This window comes from Anarhichas minor, unplaced genomic scaffold (genome assembly GCF_050575085.1).
Source record: "Anarhichas minor isolate MPS153535 unplaced genomic scaffold, ASM5057508v1 ptg000033l, whole genome shotgun sequence".
Taxonomy (NCBI): domain Eukaryota; kingdom Metazoa; phylum Chordata; class Actinopteri; order Perciformes; family Anarhichadidae; genus Anarhichas; species Anarhichas minor.
Window position 1 is genome coordinate 10,367,682 of NW_027466479.1, and position 26,547 is coordinate 10,394,228.

At 40.8% G+C, this 26,547-nt stretch overlaps 3 protein-coding genes across 6 annotated transcripts; 2 read left to right on the top strand and 1 right to left on the bottom strand.

The window, feature by feature from the left end:
* Window positions 1–376: 376 nt before the first annotated feature.
* Window positions 377–14,858, bottom strand: LOC142965468 (1-phosphatidylinositol phosphodiesterase). 4 transcript variants are annotated; one of them, XM_076106406.1, is made up of 6 exons: window positions 14,561–14,858; window positions 14,046–14,346; window positions 2,939–2,979; window positions 2,332–2,415; window positions 1,286–1,856; window positions 377–939 (listed from the first exon to the last, which is right to left on the bottom strand). In XM_076106406.1, the coding sequence occupies exons 4-6, from the start codon at window positions 2,397–2,399 to the stop codon at window positions 640–642; spliced, it is 939 nt and encodes a 312-aa protein (XP_075962521.1). In that variant the 5' UTR covers window positions 2,400–2,415; window positions 2,939–2,979; window positions 14,046–14,346; window positions 14,561–14,858; the 3' UTR covers window positions 377–639. The 4 variants fall into 4 exon arrangements, with proteins under 4 accessions (XP_075962521.1, XP_075962522.1, XP_075962520.1 ...); XM_076106407.1 differs by lacking the exon at window positions 14,561–14,858 and having other exon boundaries at window positions 14,046–14,549; XM_076106405.1 differs by lacking the exons at window positions 14,046–14,346; window positions 14,561–14,858 and adding an exon at window positions 3,881–4,106.
* LOC142965470 (protein rapunzel-like) lies at window positions 11,606–14,823 on the top strand. Its single transcript, XM_076106411.1, has 2 exons — window positions 11,606–11,679; window positions 14,033–14,823. Exon 2 carries the CDS (start codon window positions 14,087–14,089, stop codon window positions 14,771–14,773), a length of 687 nt encoding a protein of 228 aa, XP_075962526.1. The 5' UTR covers window positions 11,606–11,679; window positions 14,033–14,086; the 3' UTR covers window positions 14,774–14,823.
* A 7,467-nt stretch (window positions 14,859–22,325) lies between the features above and the next one.
* On the top strand, window positions 22,326–25,543 carry LOC142965094 (protein rapunzel-like). Its single transcript, XM_076105818.1, has 2 exons — window positions 22,326–22,399; window positions 24,753–25,543. The coding sequence occupies exon 2, from the start codon at window positions 24,807–24,809 to the stop codon at window positions 25,491–25,493; it is 687 nt and encodes a 228-aa protein (XP_075961933.1). The 5' UTR covers window positions 22,326–22,399; window positions 24,753–24,806; the 3' UTR covers window positions 25,494–25,543.
* Window positions 25,544–26,547: the final 1,004 nt, after the last annotated feature.

A 26,547-nucleotide genomic window follows, 5' to 3' on the forward strand; every position in this document is an offset into this window, starting at 1 on the left:
CTCCCCAAAACCTGTAAACAGACAAACACTGATGTGTGAAATCGGTGAAGTTCCCTCTCTTGGAGTAAAACTTGGAGTGGGCCGTTTAAAGTACGGAGTAATATTATTTTGAAGTTTTTAAAAAGGTAACAGTAAACCATGCAAAGACAATACATCCGAGGTGAAATCAGCGATCTGCTTCAGTAAGAATGTGGTTTAAGTTGTGTGACAGTTGAAGTGGGTTTGTGATGCAAATGTTGACAAACCCACAACCCAGAACAGGATGTTAACACAAACTGATGCAATGTGCGTCTGCAGCAGCACGGCCACCCTGTGACAATGATACACGACTGCTTACATCGCTCCTCAAAAAAGAATGTCACGCTGCCATTTCTGATATATTTTTAATGCAACATTTATTTTGTTCCCAGTATCTTTGGTGAATGACACAATAAGAAGGTACAATTTAGATCATGTCCGTTGCAGTAAAGTAGTAAGGTTACAGCTATAACTGCAATTGGTGTCCATAATGATTGCATTGACCAGTCTACTCTTCCCTCGTGCTTGACTTTGGCTCAGACATTAACTTTAACATATTCGATCAACTTCTTTTTCAGTGAAGAAAGAATATTTTTCAAATTTGCCTTGTCAAATACTGTGTTAATGGTCCTTTCTGCTCTTTTCTGCCTCTTTCAGTTGGAAGTCAATGATCATTTGAATAATTGGAGCAGCAGGGAAGTCCATGCATACAATTCCAAGGCGCTGGTTCAGGTCTGTCTTGGCCCTCAGGTAGTCGTACAGCTGTGGGTTGACGCGCTGAGCGACGGCTCTGGGGTACGCAAACAAACCAGCTCCACTGCTGAAGGTGAGAAAGATCTGGGCCTGGTTCCCTGCAGGTGCAGCCTCCAGGTGCTCATAGACGCTCTGCCATTTCTCCTTCACATGAGTAAGTGTCGGTACCTGCAGGGAACAGCAAAAACAATCATTTTGATTCTTTCTACATTTTTAAGCAGTTTTCGATCCTAACCCTTTGACTGTCATAATCGCTAACTGATCTGTTGTTGTGGCCTTCTCTACATTGCTTGCTCGACAACTGATTCCCCTCAGTTTATCCATGCTGGCTGGAGGATGAACTGGTTCACCTCGAACTAGAATAGCTAAAGCATACTACTCTAGGCTGTAGTTCTATAGCAACCTTCTCTGCTTCATTTCTTTTCTCTTTTTGTTGTGGGCTAGAGTTGGTTTTGATGTGTGTGAAACCTTTGTGAAAACTGAACAAAAATGTTTGAATAATATGTTTTCGTACACTCCAGTCATCGGCTATGTCCAAGGAACCATAGCGCATCCCCAGGTCTGGCCCGGAAAAGTCTTGCAGAACGATGAGCTTCCCTCGGGCCTCTCCCACGGTCGGCACGAGCCGGCTGTGCCACAGCAGGTCCCAGTTGGCGTGGCGTTGGATGTAGTCAACCACAGCGCCGTAGATGTCGTACGTCTCACTGTACTCCTCCTTCACGCGCATCAGCACCGTCTCACTGGGATACTCTCCGAGGAAGCCGGCCACACCCTCCAGCACGTCGCCGAAGTGCGCCCACTGATAAGTCACCCCGTGATGGATGGTGAGGTTCCCTTTGACGTGACGGACGCGGACGTCTAGGAAGCGGATGCCGGCTCGGAGCTGGGAGGCTAAGCTCCAGGTCTGGCACTGGCCGTAAATGCCACCGTACAGAGCCATGGTGTTGTGGGACCCCGGCATAGTGACCTCAGACAGCGGCTGATCATCGGGGATGCTTGCCATCCAGGACGGGTTGAGGAACTCCGGGTTTGGTGTGTCATCATAGTCAGGTCTCTGAATGGCACCGTGACTCCAACCAATGATTCTAGAAAACAACAGAGTTTTGCCAGAAGAATAGTCGAAGGTTGGGAGTCTCATTGTTCATGATGAGGGTGTTTTAAAGCCCTTTAAAACTATAACTGTCAATAGTGGTGATAAAAATACTTTTATATGTTTAAGAAATGTCTAAGTTTAAAGAGTTGCATGGCATTCGTTTTTGGATTTCTTGATCATTAGTAAAATAAGAATAAATAATCATTTGTAATTGAATATATTTTATTTGTGTATGCTTTTGTACAGCTTAGTTTGTGTGTTTTTATTTTTGGATATTCATATTTATTTCACATGTATCTATATTGTATTTCATATATTTTAAAGCTTATAGCCTTTGATTGTTTTGGCTTTGAAATTAACAGTGTTTTTTTCTCCTATTGATTGTTTGTTTGTTTGTGAATGAATACACTGGTATTTAGTTTGTTAGAATAATATGTTATCAACGGACACATTTTCAATTTACTCACCCAACTAGCACCAACAGCTTGATTAACATCTTCTGCATTTTCACAGGAGCTCCTCTGATGCCGCCCATCAGTGATTGATCAGCTCTGAATATCAGCAGAGGCAATGGCAAGAAAAATACAACTGAGATCAGCATTTAGTTAAATGTAATGTCAATAACAAATTGGCCAAAAAGATGATATTTTAACTAGATCAATAAATGATCACTGGTCAACAGAACAATCACGAGCAATAATCAAAACATATTTACATTCATGAAGGAGAGGCAGCACATTTAGAACTTTAGGTATATCAATATTTGTTTAATATCTGTTGAGAATAAAACAATAAAATTACCAACTCTAATTCTCTCACATGCACCTGCCGATTACTGAAGAAGAAAAACACTTTCCCTTCATTAAAAGTATGTCAGCCAATATAAACACAAACAAACAGTGGCTACAATCCGATTCCAGTCTGAGCTGAGAACAACCTCAGCTCACCCCTCCAGGCCATTTCAATGGCAGGCTTAAACCTTCCTAATCCCAAAACTGAACCAAACCGTCCACTGCTGCTGCGTCAAACCTGCTGATGTGTGGATGTGCTGCTCTCGTCCGCTCCAGTTCATACCTGAAACCAGAAGGTACCCGTCCTCCGTCCGGTCCGGGTGCCTGGGGAAAGAGAGAGAGGAGTGGAGGGGGTCAGAGGCAAAATGACAGAGGCAGCGTGTCGTCCTGTGATGTTATTGTGGGAAATACCATAGAGGAGCAGCTGAGCTCTATACGTTACAGAGCAGGGGAGGGAGGAGAGGGTTTTGTGTGTGTGTGTGTGTGTGTGTGTGTGTGTGTGTGTGTATGTGCGGTATTCATCTGATCACGTTCCTCGTTATTTTGTGGTTCAGAAACACACAAAAAAATGTAAAAATCAACTGCTATGAATGAATGGATGTGGTGTTGGGGCTTCTAGCAGTGTTACAGGTTTCTTCAAGGCCACGTTGAGGATGTTGGTCTTGCTATAACATTTCCATAGTACCTAGTCTTATTTTGAAATAATACAACTCAATGTGTAAAAGGATTGAAAATACAACATTTTATCTGGTCAGTAGAGTGATTTTCTAAAGAAAAAAATATTATTTTAGTTACAACAGCATTCAGTGTTTGTCTCAACCTCTTAACCACAGGTGACTGTTTTCCCACTGTTTCCTATCAGTTAGTGAAAACCCCAAAATAGGCTCAACATTGATTAGACGTGTGATAATACAAATTTCAATAGATAACTTGTATAGTTTGATGTAAAAAAATAAAAAAGTAGTAAGGTCTACACAAATATTGTTTGCATACAACAGGCTATGTGACAGTTTGAATGAATAGAAAGGTTAAAGGTAAAAATAACAGAAGCACTCAACACTGAGAATATCGAATACCCAACAAGGAGTATATTGTATTTTGTAATTATGTTGTGCAATTAAGTCTTGAAGTTGACATACAGATTCAGTTGGTTTGGTCATAAAGAACCGACATGTGACACATAAATGGTGTTTGTCTTCAACCTGTTGTTCACGAAATCACCCACAACTGGCTTTTTCATCTTTGGAACTTCAACAGGACATTTTCACATCATCCAGCAAGGGCATCCTCAATCTGTTGCTTTTCAAACAAAGAACAATAAAGTAAGAAAGGTGTGAAACAAGATCACAGTGATCAACTTGCACTTCAGTTAGACTTTGAAGAAGACACAGCTGTTGCCCAGATGTATGTATCCTTGCTAATTGGATGGTGCAGGCTGAGCAGCGTGCTCCAGTTTCTCTTCTCTCCCAGGTTAAAATCCAGCTAGTACTAAAAGAAGTTTGTGAATTTGAAAGGTTTACCGCATTTGTATTATTTTGATGTACTTTAAATGTCCTCTACTGTCTGAGTGACACCTTTACGACAAATGTGTTTGATATTCATGTTTTTGGACGAGCATCCCACAGAATATTTCATCCCTCAGAGGACACGGACTGAGGCAGTGTGAGGTCCTGAGCTCTTGGGCTCAGGGAAAGTGTATCTGATGTGTGTGTGTGTGTGTGTGTGTGTGTGTGTGTGTGTGTGCGTGTGTGTGTGTGTGTGTGTGTGTGTGTGTGTGTGTGTGTGTGTGTGTGTGTGAGAAAAGTCTGCAGATGTTTTCCTGTGTTGTCTCACATGACTACGGGGAAGTCAAATGTTACATAACAGATGTGTCCTTGACCTGTTGAATACTATTTAGTTAGCTGTCAATGATTATAGACAGAACAGAATAGAAATTCCTGCAGTTTTTATTAAATAATCAGGCCAGGTGAATTCACGTTAACAGTGGGAACTAATCACGCCTTCTTTGACTTTTACAAGAGCAATGCAAACATCCATTTCTATTAAATATACAGTAAAGCTAATGTAAAAAGGTATATGTGTTTCTCAGCTTAAAGCTATTGATACACTATCCACTATCCTGTTGTCATTGGCGTTTATTAATTTGACATTAATTAATTTGGTTATTGTTTGCTGTTAAAGCATCTAGCCAAGTTGATATAATAAGATATTTTGAGTTAAGGGTCCTTGGTGTGCAGGAAGATGAGGAGGAGGCGGAGTCACGTATTGCTGTGTGCCACAATTTAATTCTTTATACTACCACCAGATGACACCAAGGAGATACATCTTCAAAACCTGGCTTTAGGTTTTAGTGCTCCTACAGAACAAGTAGAAAAGGCTTTAAACATTTTGTAAAGCACTCCAATACATGCAGATTATGCTTTATACAAATGATAAATTAAGAGTTTGTTGTTATTTTATATTAGCAGGGCATAAATACTAAATAACACAAAAACAATCAAATTAAAACTAAAGGATTTGATTGAATAGAATTTCAATAAAGTCTCATGTAGAAGGTAGAAACCTGAATTGAAAATGGATTAGTATTTTGTATCTGAAACTATGGACGGACACAAACACACACACACGCACACACACACACGCACACACACACACACACACACACACCCTCCTCCAGAAAAACCAGCTCTTGATACTTCTGTTGAATTTCATTGTATCCCTCTCAGCCTCATTCTCTGCATACCTTTTGCGAGCTGTACTGAAGGGATGTTTAATGTGCTGCTTACAGTTTATTGTGTCCTTTAGTTGCACCTTATATCCTTATTGTGTATTGGTGGTCACTATAATTATTGCTATTTTATTTACAAAGACTATGTGAAGGGGTGAATGAGAGGCGAACAGTTACGGTAGAAAAGCGTTACATCAGTGCACTCCAGTCCCATTTCTATGTTCGGACTGCTTCATGTCACACGCCAACAAGTGCTGGTGCATTTTAAAAACAATCACTGTGGAAACTGATCCTTTTCTGTGACACTGTGTCTGGAAAGCACTGCAAACGAAATTCAATGTATCTCCATTCACTTGCATTTCTAATCCTTGGCAAATATATCGCAATTCATCTGCTTGTCTTGATAACAAAATATATCTTCTGTAATTTGGGTGAACTGCCACTTTACACCCTTGTGCCCTGTGAACGAAACTGCCAAAAGACTTTCTAAAATGTATGTCTGGACATAAAATATGGAATATTATCAACTTTGCTATGTTTTTTAATTCAGTTTGACGCGTAATGTAAATAAAGTCTTCACAGCATTATCAGTGAAACTCAGAAAGTGATTGTTTCCTGGTTATAAAGTGAGACATTGTCTAATAATAGCTGGTATCTGGTCAACCATTGTAGATTGGAAGGTGTGGAGTAAAACAACACAATGAAAAGCTTACCCTGTCATTCACTGCATGTGATCAGAGCTGGCAGCCAGTGCATCTGGAGGAACTCCCCTCATCCAATCAGCACAGGGCATGCAGGAGTCGCTTCCACACACACACACACACACACACACACACACCCTCCTCCAGAAAAACCAGCTCTTGATACTTCTGTTGAATTTCATTGTATCCCTCTCAGCCTCATTCTCTGCATACCTTTTGCGAGCTGTACTGAAGGGATGTTTAATGTGCTGCTTACAGTTTATTGTGCCCTTTAGTTGCACCTTATATCCTTATTGTGTATTGGTGGTCACTATAATTATTGCTATTTTATTTACAAAGACTATGTGAAGGGGTGAATGAGAGGCGAACAGTTACGGTAGAAAAGCGTTACATCAGTGCACTCCAGTCCCATTTCTATGTTCGGACTGCTTCATGTCACACGCCAACAAGTGCTGGTGCATTTTAAAAACAATCACTGTGGAAACTGATCCTTTTCTGTGACACTGTGTCTGGAAAGCACTGCAAACGAAATTCAATGTATCTCCATTCACTTGCATTTCTAATCCTTGGCAAATATATCGCAATTCATCTGCTTGTCTTGATAACAAAATATATCTTCTGTAATTTGGGTGAACTGCCACTTTACACCCTTGTGCCCTGTGAACGAAACTGCCAAAAGACTTTATAAAATGTATGTCTGGACATAAAATATGGAATATTATCAACTTTGCTATGTTTTTTAATTCAGTTTGACGCGTAATGTTAATAAAGTCTTCACAGCATTATCAGTGAAACTCAGAAAGTGATTGTTTCCTGGTTATAAAGTGAGACATTGTCGAATAATAGCTGGTATCTGGTCAACCATTGTAGATTGGAAGGTGTGGAGTAAAACAACACAATGAAAAGCTTACCCTGTCATTCACTGCATGTTATCAGAGCTGGCAGCCAGTGCATCTGGAGGAACTCCCCTCATCCAATCAGCACAGGGCATGCAGGAGTCGCTTCCACACACACACACACACACACACACACACACCCTCCTCCAGAAAAACCAGCTCTTGATACTTCTGTTGAATTTCATTGTATCCCTCTCAGCCTCATTCTCTGCATACCTTTTGCGAGCTGTACTGAAGGGATGTTTAATGTGCTGCTTACAGTTTATTGTGCCCTTTAGTTGCACCTTATATCCTTATTGTGTATTGGTGGTCACTATAATTATTGCTATTTTATTTACAAAGACTATGTGAAGGGGTGAATGAGAGGCGAACAGTTACGGTAGAAAAGCGTTACATCAGTGCACTCCAGTCCCATTTATATGTTCGGACTGCTTCATGTCACACGCCAACAAGTGCTGGTGCATTTTAAAAACAATCACTGTGGAAACTGATCCTTTTCTGTGACACTGTGTCTGGAAAGCACTGCAAACGAAATTCAATGTATCTCCATTCACTTGCATTTCTAATCCTTGGCAAATATATCGCAATTCATCTGCTTGTCTTGATAACAAAATATATCTTCTGTAATTTGGGTGAACTGCCACTTTACACCCTTGTGCCCTGTGAACGAAACTGCCAAAAGACTTTATAAAATGTATGTCTGGACATAAAATATGGAATATTATCAACTTTGCTATGTTTTTTAATTCAGTTTGACGCGTAATGTAAATAAAGTCTTCACAGCATTATCAGTGAAACTCAGAAAGTGATTGTTTCCTGGTTATAAAGTGAGACATCGTCTAATAATAGCTGGTATCTGGTCAACCATTGTAGATTGGAAGGTGTGGAGTAAAACAACACAATGAAAAGCTTACCCTGTCATTCACTGCATGTGATCAGAGCTGGCAGCCAGTGCATCTGGAGGAACTCCCCTCATCCAATTAGCACAGGGCATGCAGGAGTCGCTTCCACACACACACACACACACACACCCTCCTCCAGAAAAACCAGCTCTTGATACTTCTGTTGAATTTCATTGTATCCCTCTCAGCCTCATTCTCTGCATACCTTTTGCGAGCTGTACTGAAGGGATGTTTAATGTGCTGCTTACAGTTTATTGTGCCCTTTAGTTGCACCTTATATCCTTATTGTGTATTGGTGGTCACTATAATTATTGCTATTTTATTTACAAAGACTATGTGAAGGGGTGAATGAGAGGCGAACAGTTACGGTAGAAAAGCGTTACATCAGTGCACTCCAGTCCCATTTATATGTTCGGACTGCTTCATGTCACACGCCAACAAGTGCTGGTGCATTTTAAAAACAATCACTGTGGAAACTGATCCTTTTCTGTGACACTGTGTCTGGAAAGCACTGCAAACGAAATTCAATGCATCTCCATTCACTTGTATTTCTAATCCTTGGCAAATATATCGCAATTCATCTGCTTGTCTTGATAACAAAATATATCTTCTGTAATTTGGGTGAACTGCCACTTTACACCCTTGTGCCCTGTGAACGAAACTGCCAAAAGACTTTATAAAATGTATGTCTGGACATAAAATATGGAATATTATCAACTTTGCTATGTTTTTTAATTCAGTTTGACGCGTAATGTTAATAAAGTCTTCACAGCATTATCAGTGAAACTCAGAAAGTGATTGTTTCCTGGTTATAAAGTGAGACATTGTCTAATAATAGCTGGTATCTGGTCAACCATTGTAGATTGGAAGGTGTGGAGTAAAACAACACAATGAAAAGCTTACCCTGTCATTCACTGCATGTGATCAGAGCTGGCAGCCAGTGCATCTGGAGGAACTCTCCTCATCCAATCAGCACAGGGCATGCAGGAGTCGCTTCCACACACACACACACACACACACACCCTCCTCCAGAAAAACCAGCTCTTGATACTTCTGTTGAATTTCATTGTATCCCTCTCAGCCTCATTCTCTGCATACCTTTTGCGAGCTGTACTGAAGGGATGTTTAATGTGCTGCTTACAGTTTATTGTGCCCTTTAGTTGCACCTTATATCCTTATTGTGTATTGGTGGTCACTATAATTATTGCTATTTTATTTACAAAGACTATGTGAAGGGGTGAATGAGAGGCGAACAGTTACGGTAGAAAAGCGTTACATCAGTGCACTCCAGTCCCATTTCTATGTTCGGACTGCTTCATGTCACACGCCAACAAGTGCTGGTGCATTTTAAAAACAATCACTGTGGAAACTGATCCTTTTCTGTGACACTGTGTCTGGAAAGCACTGCAAACGAAATTCAATGTATCTCCATTCACTTGCATTTCTAATCCTTGGCAAATATATCGCAATTCATCTGCTTGTCTTGATAACAAAATATATCTTCTGTAATTTGGGTGAACTGCCACTTTACACCCTTGTGCCCTGTGAACGAAACTGCCAAAAGACTTTATAAAATGTATGTCTGGACATAAAATATGGAATATTATCAACTTTGCTATGTTTTTTAATTCAGTTTGACGCGTAATGTTAATAAAGTCTTCACAGCATTATCAGTGAAACTCAGAAAGTGATTGTTTCCTGGTTATAAAGTGAGACATTGTCGAATAATAGCTGGTATCTGGTCAACCATTGTAGATTGGAAGGTGTGGAGTAAAACAACACAATGAAAAGCTTACCCTGTCATTCACTGCATGTTATCAGAGCTGGCAGCCAGTGCATCTGGAGGAACTCCCCTCATCCAATCAGCACAGGGCATGCAGGAGTCGCTTCCACACACACACACACACACACACCCTCCTCCAGAAAAACCAGCTCTTGATACTTCTGTTGAATTTCATTGTATCCCTCTCAGCCTCATTCTCTGCATACCTTTTGCGAGCTGTACTGAAGGGATGTTTAATGTGCTGCTTACAGTTTATTGTGCCCTTTAGTTGCACCTTATATCCTTATTGTGTATTGGTGGTCACTATAATTATTGCTATTTTATTTACAAAGGCTATGTGAAGAGGTGAATGAGAGGCGAACAGTTACGGTAGAAAAGCGTTACATCAGTGCACTCCAGTCCCATTTCTATGTTCGGACTGCTTCATGTCACACGCCAACAAGTGCTGGTGCATTTTAAAAACAATCACTGTGGAAACTGATCCTTTTCTGTGACACTGTGTCTGGCAAGCACTGCAAACGAAATTCAATGTATCTCCATTCACTTGCATTTCTAATCCTTGGCAAATATATCGCAATTCATCTGCTTGTCTTGATAACAAAATATATCTTCTGTAATTTGGGTGAACTGCCACTTTACACCCTTGTGCCCTGTGAACGAAACTGCCAAAAGACTTTATAAAATGTATGTCTGGACATAAAATATGGAATATTATCAACTTTGCTATGTTTTTTAATTCAGTTTGACGCGTAATGTAAATAAAGTCTTCACAGCATTATCAGTGAAACTCAGAAAGTGATTGTTTCCTGGTTATAAAGTGAGACATTGTCTAATAATAGCTGGTATCTGGTCAACCATTGTAGATTGGAAGGTGTGGAGTAAAACAACACAATGAAAAGCTTACCCTGTCATTCACTGCATGTGATCAGAGCTGGCAGCCAGTGCATCTGGAGGAACTCCCCTCATCCAATCAGCACAGGGCATGCAGGAGTCGCTTCCACACACACACACACACACACACACACACCCTCCTCCAGAAAAACCAGCTCTTGATACTTCTGTTGAATTTCATTGTATCCCTCTCAGCCTCATTCTCTGCATACCTTTTGCGAGCTGTACTGAAGGGATGTTTAATGTGCTGCTTACAGTTTATTGTGCCCTTTAGTTGCACCTTATATCCTTATTGTGTATTGGTGGTCACTATAATTATTGCTATTTTATTTACAAAGACTATGTGAAGGGGTGAATGAGAGGCGAACAGTTACGGTAGAAAAGCGTTACATCAGTGCACTCCAGTCCCATTTATATGTTCGGACTGCTTCATGTCACACGCCAACAAGTGCTGGTGCATTTTAAAAACAATCACTGTGGAAACTGATCCTTTTCTGTGACACTGTGTCTGGAAAGCACTGCAAACGAAATTCAATGTATCTCCATTCACTTGCATTTCTAATCCTTGGCAAATATGTCGCAATTCATCTGCTTGTCTTGATAACAAAATATATCTTCTGTCATTTGGGTGAACTGCCACTTTACACCCTTGTGCCCTGTGAACGAAACTGCCAAAAGACTTTATAAAATGTATGTCTGGACATAAAATATGGAATATTATCAACTTTGCTATGTTTTTTAATTCAGTTTGACGCGTAATGTAAATAAAGTCTTCACAGCATTATCAGTGAAACTCAGAAAGTGATTGTTTCCTGGTTATAAAGTGAGACATTGTCGAATAATAGCTGGTATCTGGTCAACCATTGTAGATTGGAAGGTGTGGCGTAAAACAACACAATGAAAAGCTTACCCTGTCATTCACTGCATGTGATCAGAGCTGGCAGCCAGTGCATCTGGAGGAACTCCCCTCATCCAATCAGCACAGGGCATGCAGGAGTCGCTTCCTTGTGCTCACTCCCTTATTTGGCAGGAAGGGATGTCCTTATTGACTAGCGAGGAAAATGATAAAAAGGAAAGTCAGACGGCTTCAGTAGACAGAGTGATTCCGGCTGTTTAATCTCTGGTGAGTAAACATCTTTCATATCGTTGCTTTCTAATCTCTGACCTGAAGGATGTTTTAAACTCTGTGTGATAACTGAGGCAGCTACTGACGGATGAAATGAAAGGAAAAGATGGTTGATTCATGTGCATGTGTGGGACTGTAAATGAGGAAATGAGAGAAACAGGCTCTAAAACAAACAAAGTAATACATCCCCAGCTAATGTTCAAGGTGCCAAATAGCCACTGGAGGTTATCTGAATTGATAAAGATGATTAAACAAAGGTCACCACACGTAACCATTTGTTTATTTCCTGTCTTTCTTGTGTTACTATGAAGACACACCCACTGTGGTCCCTGAGTTATTTTTCTTGCAGGACAACATTGATTAATGTCGAAACTATGAGAAAGATGCATCACAGATAGCTTTCGGTCAGAAACTAGTTGTAGATTTCTATCATGCTGAAATGAAGTGCTTTTTTATATTAACAATATGTCAAATTATTTCTCAAAATAATTCTTGTTTAAAACCTTCTGCCTTCGAGCGCCCCCCAATTGGGGGGCGCTCCCCAATTGGGGGGCGCTCGGGCTCAGAGCACCTCAAATCAAATGCGGAAAATCGAATGATTATTAGCCAGTAGTGTGGACACGGCCACTTTTTTTTTTGGATGAAATAGCAACGTGTGGACAACAACATCATATAAGTCACTTCTTATACACTCCAAAGACAACTATAGGCTACTCATATAAGTAAAACAATATCGTGGCATAAAAGCACCAAATCCGGGCCAGAAATCGGCGCTATGAGTACAGTAAATCAATGTTTGTACCCTCATGCTAACGGCTACCCAGTCATACAAAGCATGTAATAGCATTAGCACACGTGGCGGAACACGTAACTAACTTCTGTTTTACGATCCGTAGAAACACTAAACTGTTGTGAGTGATCAAACGTACCTTCATGCTGAACTCCGCCGAAAAAAATCGTAGGTATGTGCCCAAGTTTTATGAAAATATAGATAATAACGTCGCGGAATTTCCGTTCCAAAGCTGTAGTCATTGCTGCCAACTGCATACTGTTGACTTCCGACTTGTTTCCAGAATAAGAGCGGTCAAGCAGGCTTGGGCGAGTGGTCAGACTGCCTGCGACCGGAAATTTCCGCCGGGGTACACGCGTCATTTCTGGCAACTTTATTGCATGAAAGCTTTTGACGATCACCACCAAACTTGGCATGGCTCTTCCTCAGACTGTGACACGTCGAAGAAGGGGTTGTTTTTGGAAATCGACCGAGGATAGGCTGAGATCCAGCCACAGACACACACATGAAATGAGAAAATCCTACAGATGACAGCCAAAACTGGCTCTGATGATGTTATGAATATGAATATGATTCCTATTATCTGTATTTGGATGTATTGAATCATATGAGTGATAAAGAAAGTGAAATATATAGTTATATAGTGTGTAAAAGTACAATGTAAGAGCTGCAACAGCTGGTTCGAAAATGATGACCTCGCCTGACCCCTTTGTACTAAAACCTCTTATTATTCACTTTATTCCACTTTAACCATTTTTTAATAACTACTGATCAGTTATGCTATGACTTGGGAAAGTTTTAGGGATCAAACTGCAGTATTTCAATAACCTTTTATCAATGAAAGTGCATTTTTTCCAGGCGGAGCTGAATGTTTTCAATTTCAGCTGTGTAATCTCTTATTTTTCTATATTAACCAGTAACGTATACAAAATATTTACACAATTCAACACATCTCACAAGTGTTACCAGTATTCTAGCATCAAAATTATTAAAATAGACCTTGTAGTTTGGGTAGTGTACTCAAAGGAGTAGGAGTATGCAATTTTCGAGCAGGGGGCTAAAAACAGGCCTAGTAGTTAAAAGGTTTTAAGTTTGAACTGAATGCTTAATTCTGACCTTGGGAATGCCAACAATGTAACCGGTGTGTATATTTTCTGGTTCTAATTTTTTGCTGTTGAACTAAATATCTTTCATGCTGTTGTTTGGACATAATAAGCAATTCTAATTCACAACAGATGAATCAATAACAAAACTATTGTTTACTTTAAACCCAAGTTTCCTCCTCATGATGAAGCTCTGTGTATCCCTGCAGACAACATGAGCCTGCATGTGACCAGTTGCCAGTAACATTAGACCGTAAGAGGACACCTTCTACAATATGGCTTTTGTGCAGCAGCTGGTGACATGTGGGCTGTAGCACCAGCAACCTGAGAGTTAGCCATGAGCGTCATTTTTAGGGTATTGCAAAGACCCTCTGTGCACAGATTCAGTCTAAAAGACATACTAGATATATTTGTGATCTACTTTAAACATATTGTTTTGTTATTTTTCTCTCTCCAGCCTATAAACTTACTTTGTGTCGAACATTATCGTGGCAGAGGAAAAGCAGCAGTAATGGCTGATGCAGAAAAGATCAAGAAAACTGCAGTCAAGGTGCTGTGCTGCGTGGAAAAGGTGTCTTCCTTCGCCTCCTCCATCGACCCCATCTTTGGCATAGTCTCCTCCCTGGTTGGGGTGGCTCGCAAGGGCCTTGATACGAACAAGGGCCACCCTCTAGACAAGGAGTTCCAGCCGCTCCGCTCTAAACTGGAGACCATCTCTGTGAAGAACCAGCAATGCCTGAGGCAGATCCGCATCGACGAGGTGAACGAGACCTATGGCAAGTACGAGGAGTACATTAAGCACCAGTACACTGCCTTCAACAACATGGTGGCACAGGTGAAGAAAGATCCAGACAACGCCCAGCGCTACATGGAGGCCTTTGAGAAGATTTACGAGAGGGACAAGAGCACCACGAGCCTGGATGTGTACTACCGCGGCGTGATGGGTACCAAGCCGCTGTTTGGAAGACCCCTGCTGAAGGTGTACCTGGACAACTGCGACGGCGACCGGGAGATCATGGAGCGCCGCTGTTCACACATCACCAACCTGTTCCACATGGGCCTCATCGCCCTCATGGCCTACACAGCTGTTACGGAGGATGACGAGGACGAGGTGCGGGAGAAGTGGGGCAAGAGGGTGGAGGACATCCAGGACAAGATGCAGGAGGTGCTCAGCCAGTGCAAAGACAAGTCGTCCTGAACACGGACCATCAGAGAGAACAATGTCTCTTCTCAGCTGTGGACCAATGAAAAAAAGACAAAATATGTTATAATATATATATATATATATCGTAATAAAACCAAAGCCATGCTTTCATTATCATTCCTATTGCAGCATATTAGTTATTGTATCGACATTGTGTATCGTTGTTTTTGTTTCAAAGAGACCACTGTATGTTTCAGTTGCTTTGTGTTACTTGCCAATATATGCTGAAGTTTTGTACAATCTCTTCAATTAAAATGCACTAATTATTAGTCGAATAAAGTTGTATATTTGTGAAGTCCATTTCATCCACACTAAAACCAACAATCTATATTTTAAAAAAAACATGAGTAGCAGTAAAGGTTATGAGGCTGTGTAACAGCTCTTAATACTTCTGTTGAATATACCTAATGTTAAACCGAGCTACATGAAACTGCTTTCGAGATGACACAAGATAAACAATAAACTCATGAAAACTATTTGATTCCATTCCTTGCCTTCAATGTTGAATATTAAACGTGGTAGAAAGATGCCTGTCAACAGGTAATATGGTTTGTGTCTGACAATATTTAAGGAAATTCAATACGGGGTAGGACAATGCAGATTAGTTTAACATAGCATAATGTGTCTGAAACAGGGGGAAACAGCATGGTTATAAAGTGAGACATTGTCGAATAATAGCTGGTATCTGGTCAACCATTGTAGATTGGAAGGTGTGGAGTAAAACAACACAATGAAAAGCTTACCCTGTCATTCACTGCATGTGATCAGAGCTGGCAGCCAGTGCATCTGGAGGAACTCCCCTCATCCAATCAGCACAGGGCATGCAGGAGTCGCTTCCACACACACACACACACACACACACACACACACGCACACACACACACACACACACACACACACGCCCTCCTCCAGAAAAACCAGCTCTTGATACTTCTGTTGAATTTCATTGTATCCCTCTCAGCCTCATTCTCTGCATACCTTTTGCGAGCTGTACTGAAGGGATGTTTAATGTGCTGCTTACAGTTTATTGTGCCCTTTAGTTGCACCTTATATCCTTATTGTGTATTGGTGGTCACTATAATTATTGCTATTTTATTTACAAAGACTATGTGAAGGGGTGAATGAGAGGCGAACAGTTACGGTAGAAAAGCGTTACATCAGTGCACTCCAGTCCCATTTCTATGTTCGGACTGCTTCATGTCACACGCCAACAAGTGCTGGTGCATTTTAAAAACAATCACTGTGGAAACTGATCCTTTTCTGTGACACTGTGTCTGGAAAGCACTGCAAACGAAATTCAATGCATCTCCATTCACTTGTATTTCTAATCCTTGGCAAATATATCGCAATTCATCTGCTTGTCTTGATAATGTTACAGGTACCAGGATTGGTACCAAATAGCCAGATGATAAGTTTCTGTAAACAGGACACACAAAATGACACAGGGCAATTTCACGTCTGTTCATCTCGCCTGCTCGTCAGAATGAGGAAACAGCATCGCGCCGTTGTAGTCTAACTCTACTGTCGTAACGCCTGCCCAAATCAAAGCAAAAAGCACCACCCTGCCCCCTGCTGGCCACAGGGTGGAATGCACACTCCATACACAGTGAAAGCACGTCAGTCGTTTATCAAATGATTATATTTCTACCATATACAATGCTCACTCTAAACTATATTGGCTTTACATAACCCAAAACACACCAATTCACATGTGAAAGCACATTGGTGGGTGTCACAATAACAAAATATATCTTCTGTAATTTGGGTGAACTGCCACTTTACACCCTTGTGCCCTGTGAACGAAACTGCCAAAAGACTTTATAAAATGTATGTCTGGACATAAAATATGGAATATTATCAACTTTGCTATGTTTTTTAATTCAGTTTGACGCGTAATGTAAATAAAGTCTTCACAGCATTATCAGTGAAACTCAGAAAGTGATTGTTTCCTGGTTATAAAGTGAGACATTGTCTAATAATAGCTGGTATCTGGTCAACCATTGTAGATTGGAAGGTGTGGAGTAAAACAACACAATGAAAAGCTTACCCTGTCATTCACTGCATGTGATCAGAGCTGGCAGCCAGTGCATCTGGAGGAACTCCCCTCATCCAATCAGCACAGGGCATGCAGGAGTCGCTTCCACACACACACACACACACACACCCTCCTCCAGAAAAACCAGCTCTTGATACTTCTGTTGAATTTCATTGTATCCCTCTCAGCCTCATTCTCTGCATACCTTTTGCGAGCTGTACTGAAGGGATGTTTAATGTGCTGCTTACAGTTTATTGTGCCCTTTAGTTGCACCTTATATCCTTATTGTGTATTGGTGGTCACTATAATTATTGCTATTTTATTTACAAAGACTATGTGAAGGGGTGAATGAGAGGCGAACAGTTACGGTAGAAAAGCGTTACATCAGTGCACTCCAGTCCCATTTCTATGTTCGGACTGCTTCATGTCACACGCCAACAAGTGCTGGTGCATTTTAAAAACAATCACTGTGGAAACTGATCCTTTTCTGTGACACTGTGTCTGGAAAGCACTGCAAACGAAATTCAATGTATCTCCATTCACTTGCATTTCTAATCCTTGGCAAATATATCGCAATTCATCTGCTTGTCTTGATAACAAAATATATCTTCTGTAATTTGGGTGAACTGCCACTTTACACCCTTGTGCCCTGTGAACGAAACTGCCAAAAGACTTTATAAAATGTATGTCTGGACATAAAATATGGAATATTATCAACTTTGCTATGTTTTTTAATTCAGTTTGACGCGTAATGTTAATAAAGTCTTCACAGCATTATCAGTGAAACTCAGAAAGTGATTGTTTCCTGGTTATAAAGTGAGACATTGTCGAATAATAGCTGGTATCTGGTCAACCATTGTAGATTGGAAGGTGTGGAGTAAAACAACACAATGAAAAGCTTACCCTGTCATTCACTGCATGTGATCAGAGCTGGCAGCCAGTGCATCTGGAGGAACTCTCCTCATCCAATCAGCACAGGGCATGCAGGAGTCGCTTCCACACACACACACACACACACACCCTCCTCCAGAAAAACCAGCTCTTGATACTTCTGTTGAATTTCATTGTATCCCTCTCAGCCTCATTCTCTGCATACCTTTTGCGAGCTGTACTGAAGGGATGTTTAATGTGCTGCTTACAGTTTATTGTGCCCTTTAGTTGCACCTTATATCCTTATTGTGTATTGGTGGTCACTATAATTATTGCTATTTTATTTACAAAGACTATGTGAAGAGGTGAATGAGAGGCGAACAGTTACGGTAGAAAAGCGTTACATCAGTGCACTCCAGTCCCATTTCTATGTTCGGACTGCTTCATGTCACACGCCAACAAGTGCTGGTGCATTTTAAAAACAATCACTGTGGAAACTGATCCTTTTCTGTGACACTGTGTCTGGAAAGCACTGCAAACGAAATTCAATGTATCTCCATTCACTTGCATTTCTAATCCTTGGCAAATATATCGCAATTCATCTGCTTGTCTTGATAACAAAATATATCTTCTGTAATTTGGGTGAACTGCCACTTTACACCCTTGTGCCCTGTGAACGAAACTGCCAAAAGACTTTATAAAATGTATGTCTGGACATAAAATATGGAATATTATCAACTTTGCTATGTTTTTTAATTCAGTTTGACGCGTAATGTTAATAAAGTCTTCACAGCATTATCAGTGAAACTCAGAAAGTGATTGTTTCCTGGTTATAAAGTGAGACATTGTCGAATAATAGCTGGTATCTGGTCAACCATTGTAGATTGGAAGGTGTGGAGTAAAACAACACAATGAAAAGCTTACCCTGTCATTCACTGCATGTGATCAGAGCTGGCAGCCAGTGCATCTGGAGGAACTCCCCTCATCCAATCAGCACAGGGCATGCAGGAGTCGCTTCCACACACACACACACACACACACACACCCTCCTCCAGAAAAACCAGCTCTTGATACTTCTGTTGAATTTCATTGTATCCCTCTCAGCCTCATTCTCTGCATACCTTTTGCGAGCTGTACTGAAGGGATGTTTAATGTGCTGCTTACAGTTTATTGTGTCCTTTAGTTGCACCATATATCCTCATTGTGTATTGGTGGTCACTATAATTATTGCTATTTTATTTACAAAGGCTATGTGAAGGGGTGAATGAGAGGCGAACAGTTACGGTAGAAAAGCGTTACATCAGTGCACTCCAGTCCCATTTATATGTTCGGACTGCTTCATGTCACACGCCAACAAGTGCTGGTGCATTTTAAAAACAATCACTGTGGAAACTGATCCTTTTCTGTGACACTGTGTCTGGAAAGCACTGCAAACGAAATTCAATGTATCTCCATTCACTTGCATTTCTAATCCTTGGCAAATATATCGCAATTCATCTGCTTGTCTTGATAACAAAATATATCTTCTGTAATTTGGGTGAACTGCCACTTTACACCCTTGTGCCCTGTGAACGAAACTGCCAAAAGACTTTATAAAATGTATGTCTGGACATAAAATATGGAATATTATCAACTTTGCTATGTTTTTTAATTCAGTTTGACGCGTAATGTAAATAAAGTCTTCACAGCATTATCAGTGAAACTCAGAAAGTGATTGTTTCCTGGTTATAAAGTGAGACATTGTCTAATAATAGCTGGTATCTGGTCAACCATTGTAGATTGGAAGGTGTGGCGTAAAACAACACAATGAAAAGCTTACCCTGTCATTCACTGCATGTGATCAGAGCTGGCAGCCAGTGCATCTGGAGGAACTCCCCTCATCCAATCAGCACAGGGCATGCAGGAGTCGCTTCCACACACACACACACACACACACACACACCCTCCTCCAGAAAAACCAGCTCTTGATACTTCTGTTGAATTTCATTGTATCCCTCTCAGCCTCATTCTCTGCATACCTTTTGCGAGCTGTACTGAAGGGATGTTTAATGTGCTGCTTACAGTTTATTGTGCCCTTTAGTTGCACCTTATATCCTTATTGTGTATTGGTGGTCACTATAATTATTGCTATTTTATTTACAAAGACTATGTGAAGGGGTGAATGAGAGGCGAACAGTTACGGTAGAAAAGCGTTACATCAGTGCACTCCAGTCCCATTTATATGTTCGGACTGCTTCATGTCACACGCCAACAAGTGCTGGTGCATTTTAAAAACAATCACTGTGGAAACTGATCCTTTTCTGTGACACTGTGTCTGGAAAGCACTGCAAACGAAATTCAATGTATCTCCATTCACTTGCATTTCTAATCCTTGGCAAATATATCGCAATTCATCTGCTTGTCTTGATAACAAAATATATCTTCTGTAATTTGGGTGAACTGCCACTTTACACCCTTGTGCCCTGTGAACGAAACTGCCAAAAGACTTTATAAAATGTATGTCTGGACATAAAATATGGAATATTATCAACTTTGCTATGTTTTTTAATTCAGTTTGACGCGTAATGTAAATAAAGTCTTCACAGCATTATCAGTGAAACTCAGAAAGTGATTGTTTCCTGGTTATAAAGTGAGACATCGTCTAATAATAGCTGGTATCTGGTCAACCATTGTAGATTGGAAGGTGTGGAGTAAAACAACACAATGAAAAGCTTACCCTGTCATTCACTGCATGTGATCAGAGCTGGCAGCCAGTGCATCTGGAGGAACTCCCCTCATCCAATCAGCACAGGGCATGCAGGAGTCGCTTCCACACACACACACACACACACACACACCCTCCTCCAGAAAAACCAGCTCTTGATACTTCTGTTGAATTTCATTGTATCCCTCTCAGCCTCATTCTCTGCATACCTTTTGCGAGCTGTACTGAAGGGATGTTTAATGTGCTGCTTACAGTTTATTGTGTCCTTTAGTTGCACCATATATCCTTATTGTGTATTGGTGGTCACTATAATTATTGCTATTTTATTTACAAAGGCTATGTGAAGGGGTGAATGAGAGGCGAACAGTTACGGTAGAAAAGCGTTACATCAGTGCACTCCAGTCCCATTTATATGTTCGGACTGCTTCATGTCACACGCCAACAAGTGCTGGTGCATTTTAAAAACAATCACTGTGGAAACTGATCCTTTTCTGTGACACTGTGTCTGGAAAGCACTGCAAACGAAATTCAATGTATCTCCATTCACTTGCATTTCTAATCCTTGGCAAATATATCGCAATTCATCTGCTTGTCTTGATAACAAAATATATCTTCTGTAATTTGGGTGAACTGCCACTTTACACCCTTGTGCCCTGTGAACGAAACTGCCAAAAGATTTTATAAAATGTATGTCTGGACATAAAATATAGAATATTATCAACTTTGCTATGTTTTTTAATTCAGTTTGACGCGTAATGTAAATAAAGTCTTCACAGCATTATCAGTGAAACTCAGAAAGTGATTGTTTCCTGGTTATAAAGTGAGACATTGTCTAATAATAGCTGGTATCTGGTCAACCATTGTAGATTGGAAGGTGTGGAGTAAAACAACACAATGAAAAGCTTACCCTGTCATTCACTGCATGTGATCAGAGCTGGCAGCCAGTGCATCTGGAGGAACTCCCCTCATCCAATTAGCACAGGGCATGCAGGAGTCGCTTCCACACACACACACACACACACACCCTCCTCCAGAAAAACCAGCTCTTGATACTTCTGTTGAATTTCATTGTATCCCTCTCAGCCTCATTCTCTGCATACCTTTTGCGAGCTGTACTGAAGGGATGTTTAATGTGCTGCTTACAGTTTATTGTGCCCTTTAGTTGCACCTTATATCCTTATTGTGTATTGGTGGTCACTATAATTATTGCTATTTTATTTACAAAGGCTATGTGAAGAGGTGAATGAGAGGCGAACAGTTACGGTAGAAAAGCGTTACATCAGTGCACTCCAGTCCCATTTCTATGTTCGGACTGCTTCATGTCACACGCCAACAAGTGCTGGTGCATTTTAAAAACAATCACTGTGGAAACTGATCCTTTTCTGTGACACTGTGTCTGGAAAGCACTGCAAACGAAATTCAATGTATCTCCATTCACTTGCATTTCTAATCCTTGGCAAATATATCGCAATTCATCTGCTTGTCTTGATAACAAAATATATCTTCTGTAATTTGGGTGAACTGCCACTTTACACCCTTGTGCCCTGTGAACGAAACTGCCAAAAGACTTTATAAAATGTATGTCTGGACATAAAATATGGAATATTATCAACTTTGCTATGTTTTTTAATTCAGTTTGACGCGTAATGTAAATAAAGTCTTCACAGCATTATCAGTGAAACTCAGAAAGTGATTGTTTCCTGGTTATAAAGTGAGACATTGTCTAATAATAGCTGGTATCTGGTCAACCATTGTAGATTGGAAGGTGTGGCGTAAAACAACACAATGAAAAGCTTACCCTGTCATTCACTGCATGTGATCAGAGCTGGCAGCCAGTGCATCTGGAGGAACTCCCCTCATCCAATCAGCACAGGGCATGCAGGAGTCGCTTCCTTGTGCTCACTCCCTTATTTGGCAGGAAGGGATGTCCTTATTGACTAGCGAGGAAAATGATAAAAAGGAAAGTCAGACGGCTTCAGTAGACAGAGTGATTCCGGCTGTTTAATCTCTGGTGAGTAAACATCTTTCATATCGTTGCTTTCTAATCTCTGACCTGAAGGATGTTTTAAACTCTGTGTGATAACTGAGGCAGCTACTGACGGATGAAATGAAAGGAAAAGATGGTTGATTCATGTGCATGTGTGGGACTGTAAATGAGGAAATGAGAGAAACAGGCTCTAAAACAAACAAAGTAATACATCCCCAGCTAATGTTCAAGGTGCCAAATAGCCACTGGAGGTTATCTGAATTGATAAAGATGATTAAACAAAGGTCACCACACGTAACCATTTGTTTATTTCCTGTCTTTCTTGTGTTACTATGAAGACACACCCACTGTGGTCCCTGAGTTATTTTTCTTGCAGGACAACATTGATTAATGTCGAAACTATGAGAAAGATGCATCACAGATAGCTTTCGGTCAGAAACTAGTTGTAGATTTCTATCATGCTGAAATGAAGTGCTTTTTTATATTAACAATATGTCAAATTATTTCTCAAAATAATTCTTGTTTAAAACCTTCTGCCTTCGAGCGCCCCCCAATTGGGGGGCGCTCCCCAATTGGGGGGCGCTCGGGCTCAGAGCACCTCAAATCAAATGCGGAAAATCGAATGATTATTAGCCAGTAGTGTGGACACGGCCACTTTTTTTTTTGGATGAAATAGCAACGTGTGGACAACAACATCATATAAGTCACTTCTTATACACTCCAAAGACAACTATAGGCTACTCATATAAGTAAAACAATATCGTGGCATAAAAGCACCAAATCCGGGCCAGAAATCGGCGCTATGAGTACAGTAAATCAATGTTTGTACCCTCATGCTAACGGCTACCCAGTCATACAAAGCATGTAATAGCATTAGCACACGTGGCGGAACACGTAACTAACTTCTGTTTTACGATCCGTAGAAACACTAAACTGTTGTGAGTGATCAAACGTACCTTCATGCTGAACTCCGCCGAAAAAAATCGTAGGTATGTGCCCAAGTTTTATGAAAATATAGATAATAACGTCGCGGAATTTCCGTTCCAAAGCTGTAGTCATTGCTGCCAACTGCATACTGTTGACTTCCGACTTGTTTCCAGAATAAGAGCGGTCAAGCAGGCTTGGGCGAGTGGTCAGACTGCCTGCGACCGGAAATTTCCGCCGGGGTACACGCGTCATTTCTGGCAACTTTATTGCATGAAAGCTTTTGACGATCACCACCAAACTTGGCATGGCTCTTCCTCAGACTGTGACACGTCGAAGGAGGGGTTGTTTTTGGAAATCGACCGAGGATAGGCTGAGATCCAGCCACAGACACACACATGAAATGAGAAAATCCTACAGATGACAGCCAAAACTGGCTCTGATGATGTTATGAATATGAATATGATTCCTATTATCTGTATTTGGATGTATTGAATCATATGAGTGATAAAGAAAGTGAAATATATAGTTATATAGTGTGTAAAAGTACAATGTAAGAGCTGCAACAGCTGGTTCGAAAATGATGACCTCGCCTGACCCCTTTGTACTAAAACCTCTTATTATTCACTTTATTCCACTTTAACCATTTTTTAATAACTACTGATCAGTTATGCTATGACTTGGGAAAGTTTTAGGGATCAAACTGCAGTATTTCAATAACCTTTTATCAATGAAAGTGCATTTTTTCCAGGCGGAGCTGAATGTTTTCAATTTCAGCTGTGTAATCTCTTATTTTTCTATATTAACCAGTAACGTATACAAAATATTTACACAATTCAACACATCTCACAAGTGTTACCAGTATTCTAGCATCAAAATTATTAAAATAGACCTTGTAGTTTGGGTAGTGTACTCAAAGGAGTAGGAGTATGCAATTTTCGAGCAGGGGGCTAAAAACAGGCCTAGTAGTTAAAAGGTTTTAAGTTTGAACTGAATGCTTAATTCTGACCTTGGGAATGCCAACAATGTAACCGGTGTGTATATTTTCTGGTTCTAATTTTTTGCTGTTGAACTAAATATCTTTCATGCTGTTGTTTGGACATAATAAGCAATTCTAATTCACAACAGATGAATCAATAACAAAACTATTGTTTACTTTAAACCCAAGTTTCCTCCTCATGATGAAGCTCTGTGTATCCCTGCAGACAACATGAGCCTGCATGTGACCAGTTGCCAGTAACATTAGACCGTAAGAGGACACCTTCTACAATATGGCTTTTGTGCAGCAGCTGGTGACATGTGGGCTGTAGCACCAGCAACCTGAGAGTTAGCCATGAGCGTCATTTTTAGGGTATTGCAAAGACCCTCTGTGCACAGATTCAGTCTAAAAGACATACTAGATATATTTGTGATCTACTTTAAACATATTGTTTTGTTATTTTTCTCTCTCCAGCCTATAAACTTACTTTGTGTCGAACATTATCGTGGCAGAGGAAAAGCAGCAGTAATGGCTGATGCAGAAAAGATCAAGAAAACTGCAGTCAAGGTGCTGTGCTGCGTGGAAAAGGTGTCTTCCTTCGCCTCCTCCATCGACCCCATCTTTGGCATAGTCTCCTCCCTGGTTGGGGTGGCTCGCAAGGGCCTTGATACGAACAAGGGCCACCCTCTAGACAAGGAGTTCCAGCCGCTCCGCTCTAAACTGGAGACCATCTCTGTGAAGAACCAGCAATGCCTGAGGCAGATCCGCATCGACGAGGTGAACGAGACCTATGGCAAGTACGAGGAGTACATTAAGCACCAGTACACTGCCTTCAACAACATGGTGGCACAGGTGAAGAAAGATCCAGACAACGCCCAGCGCTACATGGAGGCCTTTGAGAAGATTTACGAGAGGGACAAGAGCACCACGAGCCTGGATGTGTACTACCGCGGCGTGATGGGTACCAAGCCGCTGTTTGGAAGACCCCTGCTGAAGGTGTACCTGGACAACTGCGACGGCGACCGGGAGATCATGGAGCGCCGCTGTTCACACATCACCAACCTGTTCCACATGGGCCTCATCGCCCTCATGGCCTACACAGCTGTTACGGAGGATGACGAGGACGAGGTGCGGGAGAAGTGGGGCAAGAGGGTGGAGGACATCCAGGACAAGATGCAGGAGGTGCTCAGCCAGTGCAAAGACAAGTCGTCCTGAACACGGACCATCAGAGAGAACAATGTCTCTTCTCAGCTGTGGACCAATGAAAAAAAGACAAAATATGTTATAATATATATATATATATATCGTAATAAAACCAAAGCCATGCTTTCATTATCATTCCTATTGCAGCATATTAGTTATTGTATCGACATTGTGTATCGTTGTTTTTGTTTCAAAGAGACCACTGTATGTTTCAGTTGCTTTGTGTTACTTGCCAATATATGCTGAAGTTTTGTACAATCTCTTCAATTAAAATGCACTAATTATTAGTCGAATAAAGTTGTATATTTGTGAAGTCCATTTCATCCACACTAAAACCAACAATCTATATTTAAAAAAAAACATGAGTAGCAGTAAAGGTTATGAGGCTGTGTAACAGCTCTTAATACTTCTGTTGAATATACCTAATGTTAAACCGAGCTACATGAAACTGCTTTCGAGATGACACAAGATAAACAATAAACTCATGAAAACTATTTGATTCCATTCCTTGCCTTCAATGTTGAATATTAAACGTGGTAGAAAGATGCCTGTCAACAGGTAATATGGTTTGTGTCTGACAATATTTAAGGAAATTCAATACGGGGTAGGACAATGCAGATTAGTTTAACATAGCATAATGTGTCTGAAACAGGGGGAAACAGCATGGTTATAAAGTGAGACATTGTCGAATAATAGCTGGTATCTGGTCAACCATTGTAGATTGGAAGGTGTGGAGTAAAACAACACAATGAAAAGCTTACCCTGTCATTCACTGCATGTGATCAGAGCTGGCAGCCAGTGCATCTGGAGGAACTCCCCTCATCCAATCAGCACAGGGCATGCAGGAGTCGCTTCCACACACACACACACACACACACACACACACACGCACACACACACACACACACACACACACACACACACACACACACGCCCTCCTCCAGAAAAACCAGCTCTTGATACTTCTGTTGAATTTCATTGTATCCCTCTCAGCCTCATTCTCTGCATACCTTTTGCGAGCTGTACTGAAGGGATGTTTAATGTGCTGCTTACAGTTTATTGTGCC

Coding starts and splice junctions, on each gene's coding strand:
- LOC142965468 (XM_076106405.1), bottom strand. Junction 2,416..2,938: donor CGGGTACCTTCTGGTTTCAG/GTATGAACTGGA, acceptor GCTGATATTCAG/AGCTGATCAATCACTGATGG. Junction 1,857..2,331: donor AAGCTGTTGGTGCTAGTTGG/GTGAGTAAATTG, acceptor GTTGTTTTCTAG/AATCATTGGTTGGAGTCACG.
- LOC142965470 (XM_076106411.1), top strand. CDS start 14,087: ATGGCTGATGCAGAAAAGATCAAGAAAACTGCAGTCAAGGTGCTGTGC.
- LOC142965094 (XM_076105818.1), top strand. CDS start 24,807: ATGGCTGATGCAGAAAAGATCAAGAAAACTGCAGTCAAGGTGCTGTGC.